The 13,227-nt window shown below is 43.6% G+C and overlaps 1 protein-coding gene across 1 annotated transcript; it reads right to left on the reverse strand.

The window, feature by feature from the left end:
* Positions 1–3,513: 3,513 nt before the first annotated feature.
* LOC123439729 (membrane protein PM19L-like) lies at positions 3,514–4,607 on the reverse strand. Its single transcript, XM_045116414.1, has 4 exons — positions 4,359–4,607; positions 4,063–4,282; positions 3,917–3,962; positions 3,514–3,826 (listed from the first exon to the last, which is right to left on the reverse strand). The coding sequence occupies exons 1-4, from the start codon at positions 4,480–4,482 to the stop codon at positions 3,707–3,709; spliced, it is 510 nt and encodes a 169-aa protein (XP_044972349.1). The 5' UTR covers positions 4,483–4,607; the 3' UTR covers positions 3,514–3,706.
* Positions 4,608–13,227: the final 8,620 nt, after the last annotated feature.

A 13,227-nucleotide genomic window follows, 5' to 3' on the forward strand; every position in this document is an offset into this window, starting at 1 on the left:
CACAACACACCTTGAACATCACCTCTTGGCGCAGCCCTACCTCTCCCTATTCTCCTCCTCCGCGGTGCTTGGCGAAGCCCTGCCGGAGAACCGCATAACTCCACCAGCACCACACCGTCGTGCTGCGGTAGTTCTCCCTCAACTTCTCCCTCCTTGTTGGATCAAGAAGGAGGAGCCGTCCCCGGGCTGTAGGTGTGTTGAACGCAGAGACACCGTACGTTCGGTGTTCGGATCGAATCTTCTGCGATTTGAATCGCCGCGAGTATGACTCCATCGACCGCGTTCATAATAACGCTTCCGCTATGCATTCTTCAACGATATAAAGATGCTCTACCTCACTCGTTGCTGGTCTCTCCTAGATGATCTTGGCGTGACGTAAGATTTTTTTTGAATTATTACTACGTTCCCTAACAGATAAATGGTGTCTGATCGTGGCGAACATGACAAGGACGCCGGTTAAGTAGGAAAGTGGCAGTGTGAATAGCTTTTACCTAGTACGTGAGTGGCATATGCGCATGGATCAGGAGGGAGCGAGAGATGTCGTTGACTGTGCGGAGGACGCGTTCTTCTCGCCCATTTTGTGGTGATATGTATGGAAAGGACATAGTAGTATGATGCCGAGGGAGGAAAGGAACTGGCGAGAGGCGTTGTTGTCGAACTCTTTTCCGCTATCGGTGTCTAGAGTGAGAATGGGGAGTCGGAAGTGCGTGTGGAGGAAAGTGGAAAATGTGCGTATAGTGGGTAATACGTCGGATTTGTGCCGTAGTTGAAATATCCAAACGAAGCGACTGTAATCATCAAGCAACACAAGGTAATATTGATAACCAGATACACTTAGCACGGGAGATGTCCAGACATCACAGTGAACAAGCTGAAACGGAAAATATGAAACATGGTCCGAATGACTGGGAAGAAGCACACTTTTGACTAATTAACATGATTGACAAACACTAGAAGATCCGTAGGAGTGGTCGATGGAGGATCGCCGCAGCATGCGCTCGAGGGCATCATTGCCGAGGTGGCCAAGGCGTTGATGCCACAGATCATGCAAGACGGCGGTGACGGCCTCGTGAGCTTGATGTGCTAGAGGTGGTGATAGCGAGGACAGTGGCTAGAGTTCGTCATCGTCAGATTTACATCGGAGGATCACCTTCCTCGTGCTTCGGTCCTTGACAAAGCAACCAATGTCGTCAAACTCTAAGTTAACACGGTTATCACGAGCAAGCTTTTTGACAGAGATTAGGTTTTCGATTAGATGGGGAGACACCAAAATATCATTGAGGGAGAGAGGTGAGGTTTGAGTGGGGATGGTATGGTGGCCGATGTGCGTGCTAGCAAGCGAAGAACCGTCACCGACTACTATGCTCGTAGAGGAGCAGGGTTGGGAGAAGGACAGCTCACCGGGGGAGGACGCCATGTGTGTCGTGGCCCCGGTGTCCAAGTAGCAGTCGGGGCTCGGCGATGGAGGGTGTTGTTGCTCCAGAATCATGTTGTTGATGGCCTGCACCAGGGAGTTCTGATCCCACGCGGGTGCAACATTGTTAGACGTGCTTCCGGCAGGAGCACCGTAGAGGGGGTGCGGTGGAGCGGCGCCGGTGTGCCAGACGGTAGGAGGTCCGTAGGGCGAGGGCGTCGCAGCCGCGCCATGGTGGTGGTCATCCCAGCGAAGGGGGGGAGACCCGCCGGGATGTGGGCCGATGATGCCGGTGCCAGGAGCGTGCGGGCGCCAGGGCATCGGCCAAGCATGAACCTCCTGATGCTCATGGTTCTCAAGGAAGAGGCTCCAGATCGAGGCCCAGACCTCACCAGCAGTGGCACCACGCTGATGGACAAGGCCAAAAACCTCCGGGCTGACGCGGTTGTAGATCCACGAGACAACGTGGGCATCGTCTTGCATCCACACCGGATCGGCGGTGTGCGGCGGGCCGGCGATGTGATCGGTGACGACATACTTCTGGAAGGTCACCTCGAAGAGCATCCGCCACTGTGAGAAGTTGGGCGGGTTGAGAGAGAGGACATGTGGAACTTGCTGGTTGATGAAGACGCCGGCCAGGTGGGAGAGGTTAGGAGCTGCTGAGAAGGCGCTGGGGTAAGAGAGGAGGAGGGCGTCGCGGTTGAACGCAGACGGGGTGAGCAGAGTATGGGTTTGGGACGCCAGAGTCTTTGGGGTGGCCGGTGCGCCGTCGGCGATGCCATGTCGGGGGGAGGAGGGGGTGGGGGAAGTGGGGGAGGTGGAGGAGCAGGCGACGCCATGACGGTTGCAGGCTGGAGGGAGAGAAAGAGAGAGAGAGCAGCGGAAGTGGGCTACAGACGAAGGAGAAGACAAGCCTCAATACTCCTATAAGTCTTTTAAACGATTTTAATATGTGTCTACATACGAAACAAAATGATTGAATGTACACTCTAAAATATGTCTATATACATTCGTATGTAGTCCACTAGTGAAATCTTTATAAAGACTTATATTTAGAAACTGAGGGAGTACATTGCATGAATATATAGGTACATGTATAACACGAGCGCGGGGCCCTGCAGTTAGCTATGTGCATGGGATCGTGGGCGATCGTGCATGCAGGACGTGGGAGGAGAGGGTTAACTGCTAGCAATCATGAATGAATAATTTGTACTCCTTCCGTTTCATAATATAAGTCTTTCTAGAGATTCATTAAAGGACTACATACAGATGTATATAGACATACTTTAGAATGTAGATTCACTCATTTTACTCCGTATGTAGTCCTCTAGTGAAATCGCTTAAAAGACTTATATTTAGGAACGGAGGGAGTAGTTGCCGCCGGTGTGGTTTTACCCCTGGAGCGCGTGCGGGCGGGTGCGAGCGACGGGGCAAGTGGCGATTGCGTGAGCCATCTTAGTGCTAATTTGACTTGTTTTCTTAAAAACTTATAATATACTCCGTCCGTTCCTAAATATAAGTCTTTTAAAAGATTTGACTAGTGATCTACATACGGAGCAAAATGAATAAATCTATATTTTAAAGTATGTCTATATACATCCGTATGTATTCTATTAGTGCAATCTTTAAAAAGACTTATATTTAGGAACGGAGGGAGTAGACGAGAATAAGTATCAGAATTGATGCCATGGTGCCCATGTAAAGTCTAGCAGTGGATTAAAATGTTTACCATGTGAATTCATTTTTGTATGTTGTCCATGAAGTTCGAAAAGTTGTCTTATCCCGTGTAAAGGTTAATATTTTCATTTAGTGTTTATGCTTCTAGGATATTGTAGCTATTAAATGTTAACACTGGGCAAAATTACGTTGAGCTATAATTAAGTTTTGAGTCGTGGCAGAGGGAGAGGGAGGAGGGGGCTGAAGCGGGAGACAGATATGCGCTCGATTTATAGGTGCAATCTAAGACACGCCCGTGAGTACGCACGTATACATTCTACCAGTATACATAATGAGTTGGTGTGTGGTTTTTTAAATCTGGATTAAGATCGTGCAGGCTGCGGGCGAATGAACGGCTGCAGCGCATGCGTTTGGCTCCATCATAAAGCGCAACTGCATCTTTTATGTACTCCGATCAGGATACACAATATATTTATTACTTCAACACCGATCCCCTCATTTCACCAATCCCACTCAAAGAATCATCATTCACATGTGTGAAAAATCACAACCACAACAAGTAAACTTTCTCCGGCGGCTCTGCTCCTTCTGAGGCGTACGTATCCTCCGACCCGATCAGCGGCCCAAGGCGTTGTGCCGTTCGACCTGGACGGGGCCGTGACCGCCCGCCTTGATCACGAGGATGTAGAAGAGCTGCGTCACTGTTAGGGCTATCGTGAACGCCTCCATGGTCCCCTGCCAACCGGAACGTTTTGATCAGTTGACAAACCATCCATTTGTACCTGACGAAGTACAGAGCGACGACAAAAGCGAGAGGAATCTTACCAGCTTCGCATTTCTTCGGTCAAAACTGATCTCCTGGCAAGCCAGCCTGATAATGCTCAGCGTAGAGAGAGTCTGTCAGACTAAACGAGTTGATTTGCTACAGATGAGATGGTGTAATTTCAGAAGCGCGCGTGCTTTCTGCTTACCCCATGGCTAAGACGGTAAGCGCCCAGGCGAGCAGACCGAGCGACGCCGCGGACTGCAGGCTGCTGTAGTTCCAGAACCGGACGTGACTGAATCCCACGATGCAGGAGGCCAACCCGACGACGCCGGCGAGCAGCGAGAACACCACGAAAAAGCCGGTGGCGAAGTTCCCGATCGGAAAGAATATTGGGTGGAAATGCGCCGGGAGACGCAGCTCGGGGCCTGCAGGCAATCAGAAATCAAGAACTGGGCTGTAGCTCTGTTACTACAGCTTGAGCTTTCGGGCGAGCAGCGATACCTATGATGAAGCCCTGGTCGATGGCGAAGTTGACCGCCCACCCGCCGATGATGGCGAGAATGAGGTACATGCAGAAGTTGAGCATCAGCAGGAAGAGGGCCACGGGCTTCAGGTTATCCGCCATTTCTGCCGAGCGTACGTACTTGCGCAAAATGCCACCACTCGGTTACACGACCTCTCTGTAACTGATGATGGTCTGACGATTGAGGCAGTAAATACTTGAATGCCTGACGCGCGCTTTCAGAGACTGGACGGCTTTGCGGTTTATATACATGAATGCATGAGGCGCGGGGCAGTACATGCAGCACGGATTTGTTCCTTGCTTGCCGCCCTCGTCGGAGGAACAACAACTCGAGGTGGCTGTAAAGAGTGGGACTTGCCGATGAAGGAAAGGAGCCGAGCTCCTGAGGATTTCGTGCTGCTGCTGTCCTGTAGTGCGGGTGCCTCCCCCTACGGTTAGGTATGTGTACAACTTACGCATACGTGCCCGTCGCCCTCGGCTCTTTATATGCGTAGTTCGTCGATGCCAATGTAACTTTCTAGTTTTTTTCTTCTTCTTTTTGACGAATAATGTAACTTTCTAGTGATTCGTTTCATTCGCACGGGGCAGTTCTTTTTTTTTGACTACTACTAGAAGCAAACCTGATATGTCGATGCACGAATGATGGACCAGCGGAGGTTTATTTGATATTTGGAGATATAAAAGATTAGCGGATCATTGTTTTATTATATTTCTAGTAACCACCGCTTAGTTTTGCTCGAAAAGAAGATCTTTGTATAATTAGTCAGGCAGAAGCAAATGTTCAGAGTTCTGTGAGAGCTCTGCTTTTTAATTTCGAGGGTTTACGACGTTCTTTCTCTCCCTTTCACGAATAAGATCAACTCATTTGTTGAAATATATCGCCCGTCTTTCTCCATCAGTTCAGACTTTTGAAGCAACTGGCTGAAATGTGAATTCAATATGGTATTCGAGTCAAGAGGTCTTAAGTTCAAGACCCTGACAGTATTAAAAACAAAAAGATACTGCGACCTACATCAACCACACGTCGAAGGACTAAAATAGCCTAGACGTGAGGGAAAGTGTTGAAATATATTGTCCACCTCCCTCCATCAGTTTGGACTTCTGGTTGCGTTGGCTTGGCTAATGCATGAAACTTAACATGGTATGATGTGGATTGCCTAGCCCTTTTCATCACGAAACTTAACATGGTATGATGTGGATTGCCTAGCCCTTTCCATCACTTCATACTTTTGGTTGCGTTGGCTAGTGCATGAAGCTTAACATCAGTCAAACACGAATTTCTATATATAACTCCCATTTAGAAAAACATTTGCAAATGCAAGGAACCATTTACAAGTTGACTGGAGTCCCTCGACAAAGCCTGCTGTATTTTTTGAATGTCGGCAGTTAAACTGTCAAATTCATTGATTAAAAGAGGGTGTTACAAGAGTCCTCAAAGGAGGAAAGCACCGCAAAGGGACAACACGGAAAGAAAAGAAAGAAAAGATCCCTCGGCAGCACCACAAACCCAAGCTCTACCATCAATCGTGCCCACCATCGGAATCCATCGTCGGAATCTCCAAGGTGACGCCCTGAAGGAGGAAACGATGTTGTCCTCACCCAATCTGGCAGTGCCTGGTCTTAGGTTTTCACCCAAAGATCTCACTCCAGTTGTTAAGGAAGGGCAAACAGCTCCACAACGATACCTCCAAGGAGGGAGACGACATCCATGGATGTCGTTATCGCCGGCAACGACAAGGTCGAGCAAGACTTTCATCCGGAGCCGAGCCTTCCACCAACAATCCTAGGATCCGAGGCCACCAGTGCCACGCAGCATCACGACCCCAAGCAAACACTGCCCAAAACGAAACCGTCGAAGCCGCACGCAGGGCCGGGCCGGCAAAATCTGAGGCCCTGTGCGAAACTAAAAAAATAAGGCCCTATCTCACTTAAAAAATGAGTTAACGAGCAACTATAGAAATCAGACTAATGTTTTTCATTATAATGCAAATCTGTATTACCGAAACACAAGATAAAAAGCTAAATTAAATAAAATTAAATTATAAAGTAGAATATATTAATTGAAGATCATGCGTCAATGTTTGGATATTAGACAATCCGTTTAACTTACCTAATTTTGGATCATGTCCGGTTGAACTGCTACACTATAATCTTTAACTGAGGAGGTAAATACCAATTTCTAAACGAAGTAACGATCCCTGTCAAAAGTTAACTAGAAAATTCAAAACTAGGAATAGGAACATAAGTTAATCGAAAAGCGAGACTCGCTAAGCACTTGAAGGATAGAGTCGGTCACAGATAGATCTGACGAGGCAACGAATTTAAAATTCGGGAGAGAAAAGTACGAAGGCAACAACGACAAGAGTCTAAATTCGATTGATCAGGTGAGACGAAAGCGACGAGACGATCATGTTTTCTATAGCTATCGTACCCTTTTTAGACTGACATTAGCGCTTCCATATTATCGATCGAGCGGTTTCCTTTTTTTTTAAGAAATATCGATGAAGCACCTGTGCTTGATGGCTTGACTCGGGCCCAACTCTAGCTTTCGATCGACTAAGTCCCAATTCCAACGAGTATGATTTTTTTTGTGAAATATTGCTTGTTTTATATACAAAATTTGGGCCCTTCGAAACTGTGGGCCCCGTGCAGGTGGCACATTTGGCACCACAGTTGGCCCGGCCGTGGCCGCACGCAGGAACACAACAAGCACACGCCAATCTGGATAGTCCGCATGCCTTGGGCGACCAAGCCGGATCAGGCCGTCCTCAACCTCCGTGCCCAGATCTGGGCGAGCCTCCGCACTACAGCGCACAAGAAAGGTCGAGGAACAGTCGGACCGAGCCGGTCCGCACCGCCACACGCAACACATGGACGGGAACCAAACAAAATTGCGTTGCCCGCATCGCCGGGCGCAAGAGCAATAGAGTTCGTGTTTGAACTGGTCTGTGGGAGCATCGTACATCACCGAGCAAACTGGACGGTGCTGCCGCTCGAAGGATCCGAACGTGGACGCGCTTGAAGAAGAGACCACCAGCAACCCGGACTCCACCGCTATTGCCTCCACATGGCACAACGCATTCGATCCAGGCGCGGAACGCAACCATCCGACGCACCGGCCCGTGTCGCCAGACCATCTCACCGGGAGTGGGCAGACGACCAGATCTGGCCAGTCGCCGCCACTCCAAAGGCGCAGAGGCCGCCTCACCCAGCATCAACAGGACACATAGTGGCCAGATCTGCCCCGGTAGCCTGCAGCGGCCCCATGCCCAAAGGGCCCACGACCTCCTCGCGTCGGTGGCACGCGCATGCCAAAACTCGCTGCCAAGGTAAAACGAAAACAGAAAGTAAAACAAAAATTTTAATATAAATGGATCCTCATCCACCTGCTAAGCTTTTCAAAAGAACCGATTATGTTGAACCAATTGCTAGTCAATTGAGTGCACTAGATTATCTTTATGAGGTCTTGCATGAAAATCGTGAATCTGAAATTTATAAAGTGATTCATGATAGTTACTTGGTTGAAAAGCATGATTGCAATGTTGTTAGTATAAATTCTACGAATGTAAATTGTTCTAATCATCATGATTGGGTGAGAATGATGATGTTTTTTGTGATATTGATAATTCTAAGCTTCATGATGAATCTATTATTGATTATAATATTTGCATTACTACTAAAAGTCGGTTTGGAAGAGCATAAACTTTAGGTAATAATAATCCCTCTACTTTGGAGAATGATCAATCCTATGAATTTTCGATAAAAGTGGGTTTAAAGAGGTCATGACTTTAGTTGATGCTAATCCCACTTTCTCGGAAGATTAGAAACACTTATGCATGCAGATATGGAGAAAATAATTTGCATGATAGCTACATTGTTGAATTTGAAGATGATCCTACATGTAATTATTATGAGATAGGCAAATATGCTTATAGAAATTTCCATGTTACTCACTTACCTCTCTTGATGTTCAATTTGTTAATGCCTTCCTATTTTTATACACTAGATATCACTTGTCTTGATAATTTGTTTTCCTATAAAATGCCTATGCATAGGAAGTATGTTAGACTTAGATGTGTTTTCCACATGCTATATGAAGCTCTCTTTGTGCTCCAGTTCTTGTCTTTTATATGAGCATCATTATTATCCCAAACCATCTAAATGGCTATAAAGAAAGAGCTTGTCGGGAGCCAACCCAATACTTTCTGTTTATGTTAGATAAGATGATTATTTATACTGCAATGATTGTGTTTTTATGTTTGAATTAGTTTTTATGCCAAGTAAAGCCTTTGGGATGATTCCAATGATAAGTATAATTGATACGGTGCAAAAACCAAAACTTTTGCGTCTAGTACAAAATTTATCTGATTTTACTAGAATGTATTTTTTATCTGTTTTTTACACAGTATTGCTATACAAATTTCTAAGGGTCTACTAAGTTTCTATAAATTTTTGAGTTACAACAGTAGGATGTCTTTCCTGATCACTATGGATTGTTCTATTTTAGACAGATTCTGTTTTTGCTTGCATATTTTCCTTCTTTTGATGATGCTATGAATTATACCGAGGGGATATAAGTCATGAAGAAGTTAGAATACAGTATATTATGCAATTATCGAATATGAATCAATTTGTAATAGTACCTAATATTTATGGTTCGCCTATCCTACTAACGAATCTCACGAAGGTTTCAGTTGAGTTTTTTGTGGTGAAGTTTTCAAGTTTTGGGTGTTATCACGATGGATGAAGGAATAAGGAGAGGCAAGAGCCTAAGATTGGGGATGCCCAAGGCACCCCAAGTCAAATTCTATGAAGACTCAAGCCTCTAAGCTTGGGGATTCCCCAAAAGGCATCCCCTCTTTCGTCCCAATCCATCGGTATGTCACTTGGACCTATATTTTTATTCAATACAGGATATGAGTTTTGCTTGGAGTTTCATGTATCTTAGTTTTCTTTTCTTTTAGTTTTCTACAATCATTGTTTTCTAGACACACCCACTTGTTAAAGACACATTTCACCCTGATTTGTTAGAATACTCTATGTGCTTCACTTATATATTTTGAGCTAAGAAGTTTGTGTAGTACTTCACTTATATCTTTTTAGAGCATGACAGTGTATATATTTTATAGAAATAATTGTACTCTAATTCTTCACTTAAATTTGTTTGGGAGGTAATAAATAGGGACAATAATTTGGACGAGTTATAAGACTAGTCCAAAATTAATAGGTATTCAAAGAGTGTATAATCAAAACCAAATGTAGCACGTAAGGAGAAATTGTGGGTTAATCATATTGATGTGGTAATATAAAAGGGTGTGAGTGCATGGTTGTAATGTCGATAGTTAAAGGATGTTAATTTTATGTTCTTCTAAATATTGGTTATGGTCTGGTGATGATGTGTGGGCATTCTTATTCCTCATTAAAATCATGTGTTGATGAGGTCGGGGGCGCCTGATGGTTAACTCCTCCCAACTTTCCCCCTAGGGGCATGCAATTAGTACTTTGCTTCGAGAGAGCTAATAAAACTTTGAGATAAGTATGGGAGTTCTTTATGACTAATGTGAATCCATGTATGTACGCACTCTCACCACCTCATATTTTCTAGCCTCTTCGGTATCGTGCATTGCCCATTCTCACCTTGAGGATCGATGCAAACTTTGTCGGACATCCAAACCCCGTGACATGATACACTATGTTGCACATAAGACACCTTATACCTTCCTAAAAACACCCACCATACCTACATATCATGGAATTTCCATATCCATTCCTAGATATATTGTCATGCAACTTCCACCCTCACATCATATAGCTAGTACAGTCATTGTGATATTACTTTGCATGATCATGTGTAGCCGACATAGTATCTGCGGAAAAGCCACTTTTCATCACTATCATATATGTTACGCTAGATCATTGCACATCCTAGTACACGGCGTGAGGCATTCGTATAGAGTCATAATGTTTAGAAGTTTTTCATGTCGGGTTGTAAGTAAATAGAAGTGTGATGCTATTCATTATTAGGGCACTGTTTGAGTGAGGAAAGGATGATGGAGACAATGATTCCCCAACAAGTCGGGATGAGAATCCGGACGAAAAAAAGAGAAAAGAAAGAAAGGAAAAAAAGAAAGAAAACAAATAAAAAGAAAAAAGATAAAAAGGAAGAAAAGAAAAGAGAGAAAAGAGAGAAGGGACAATGCTACTACCTCCTTTTCCACACTTGTGCCAAAAAAGGTGGCACCATATTTTTCATATAGAGAGTCTCATGTTTTGTCACTTCCATATGTTAGTGGGAATTTTTCCTTATAGTACTTGGCATGTATATTCTGATCATGGGCTTCCTCAAATGCCTGAGGTCTTCATGAGCACGCAAGTTATATGCACATCCACTTTGCTTCAGTACAACTTCCATACACTTATAGCTCTAGTGCATCCATTGCATGGCAATCCCTACTTCTCGCATTGATATCTATTGATGGGCATCTCCATAGCCCATTGATACGCCGAGTTGATGTGAGACTTTCTTCTCCATTTTTACCCCTTTGAAACCTACCACCATATTCTATTCCACCTATATGCTATGTCCATGGTTCATGCTCATGTATTGAGTGAGTAATAAAAAGATAAGTACATTAAAAAGTACGATCCAATTGCCTCGCTTAACACCGTGGTGCTTGACATTTGTATTTATATGTTGAAGACAGAACCATGCCATGCTAATATGAGAAAATGAATGGGCAGGTGGGGTAAACATTCTTTGAGGATGATATACTTTGAACATTTATGATTATGTTACTTATGTTCACGAATATTACTATGTTGATGTTTGTTAATTCATCATTTATCAATGATCATACCTGCACAAGATTACATGTTGGGTCGCATGTCACATCAAATTTTTTGTCTTTATCATTTACCTACTCGAGGACGAGTAGGAATTAAGCTTGGGCATGCTGATACGTCTCCAACGTATCTATAGTTTTAGATTGGCCCATGCTATAATATTATCACTAGTGGTAGGGGCGCCAGGCGCGCCTCGTGTGCGGCCCTTTGCGCACCTGCCTTGCTGGTACAATTGTGGATGTGCATATACGTGCTATAATAGCCTAGTTGTCAAAATTTGAACAGAGTTAAGAAAAGTTTAGCGGAAAAGTGTAATTTCATAGATACTAGCAAGTCCGTATTACGAGAGAATGGTGAGCTTACTATGCTCACTAATCATGCTGCAATATTTGTATGCGTAGTTTTGTGAAAGTAGTTGAACAAACAAGTATAAATCTCCTCCTTTTGTAGGATATCAATCTGCAAGTGAATACTCATAAGACATATAAACATGTACATGAAGCAATAAATACAATTGAGAATACTCTTTACAAGGCCCCTAGAACAAGTGTAACCCCATTATTCTGTAAAAAAATATCAAACGCATAGATGAACTAACACATTCAGTTGGAGCTTAAATCAATCTGGGAACAACTGCAATTTCCCACAACAACACCATCTTACACCACTCAATTTGCTTTGCATTTATCAGAAACCTAAGTTACAAATACTTTGAAACAAACAATAATACAGAAATGAATGCAAAGGAGATCTATCGAGGTGACAGTCATATGAGAAGAAGTACAAAGTTTAGTAATGAACCCAAATCAATCAAACATCCATGTTTTACAGAAAAGAATATTCACTTCTTGGCATTGACATACCTGCACATAGAATTACATCATGAGAGCAAGGAAAAAGTTCAATCTAACATCGGCATATTCTATTGAACACGCTCATGTCTTATTCAGTATTGATAAATTCAGAATTATAAAAAAAATGAGAACTCATGCTAGGTACTATTTTCAGTTTTCCTCGTATTGAGAAGGAACAGGAATAAAAGATCAAGTGATTCCAACAAAAGTTAAGATAGGATCATATAATGTTACTTAACTCTCATTTTTTCAAAGAGGTCATTTTTGTCAGCTATCCAAACATATTGTTGCATTCCATAGCCACGAAAGTGGGCTACTTTGAATCCATCCTCCCACACACGGTAATTTTTTGTAGATGGAAGCTCAGGGCCAATGAGACCAATAGTGGATCCTTTCTTTGCTAATTCTGCAGCCAAAGATATCCCGGCCGGAGGACCACAACCATTAGCTATATGCCACAGGTGAAAAGATTAAGACGACATAATAAACTACCTAAAGAATCTTACCAGAGTCAAATTTACTTACAAAATGACCATTAACTTTGAAATCTAATTAATTTATCCTTGAATAAAAAGAACTAAGCAAAATATCAGTAGAAGAACTGAAATGTCTTAATACACTGTATTTATTTGTTGTTTGTGCAAAGAGTTCAGTTAAGTTTGTTTGAACGAGGTTGACTGCTTCGTTTCCTAGTAATAGGCGCATGCAACACAAAAACCGCCATAAATGTAAAATTTGGATGTTAGTGAGCCATTAGGATCCACTTCTTGGTGCAAAGGAATTATTGAATGATGATGGAGGACGTACCAGCAGATGCGAACTCCAGTGTCATCCCGTGCCACCTATCGTCGTCTCACCCATCATCGCTCAACAATCTGTGGAGGGAGAATTCAACGTCGTGCCGGCAAAAAAGTCGTCTCCCTTGTGCCCAAATTAGAAAATCTACTTTCCAAAAGATGGGAACTCTCATGATGACAAGTAAACAAAGAAAACATAAAATAAAATGATTAGATATGTTCATATTTTCAAAGTAGTATCTCCAAAGACCCTTAAGCATGACCTTATGGATAGACCTTCGTGATTGAACTTTTGACCACCTCATCTGAAGCTTCAAGATCAGTGCTTATATTATTTGTTTGAATTGAATAGA

This window comes from Hordeum vulgare, chromosome 3H (genome assembly GCF_904849725.1).
Source record: "Hordeum vulgare subsp. vulgare chromosome 3H, MorexV3_pseudomolecules_assembly, whole genome shotgun sequence".
Lineage (NCBI taxonomy): Eukaryota > Viridiplantae > Streptophyta > Magnoliopsida > Poales > Poaceae > Hordeum > Hordeum vulgare.

What these genes read in the sequence shown, in the direction of transcription:
- LOC123439729 (XM_045116414.1), bottom strand. Translation starts at nt 4,482, where the DNA reads ATGGCGGATAACCTGAAGCCCGTGGCCCTCTTCCTGCTGATGCTCAAC. An exon ending in CTTACCGTCTTAGCCATGGG is followed by an intron (nt 3,963 to 4,062) that starts GTAAGCAGAAAG and finishes GAGCATTATCAG; the next exon opens with GCTGGCTTGCCAGGAGATCA. An exon ending in ACCGAAGAAATGCGAAGCTG is followed by an intron (nt 3,827 to 3,916) that starts GTAAGATTCCTC and finishes TCCGGTTGGCAG; the next exon opens with GGGACCATGGAGGCGTTCAC.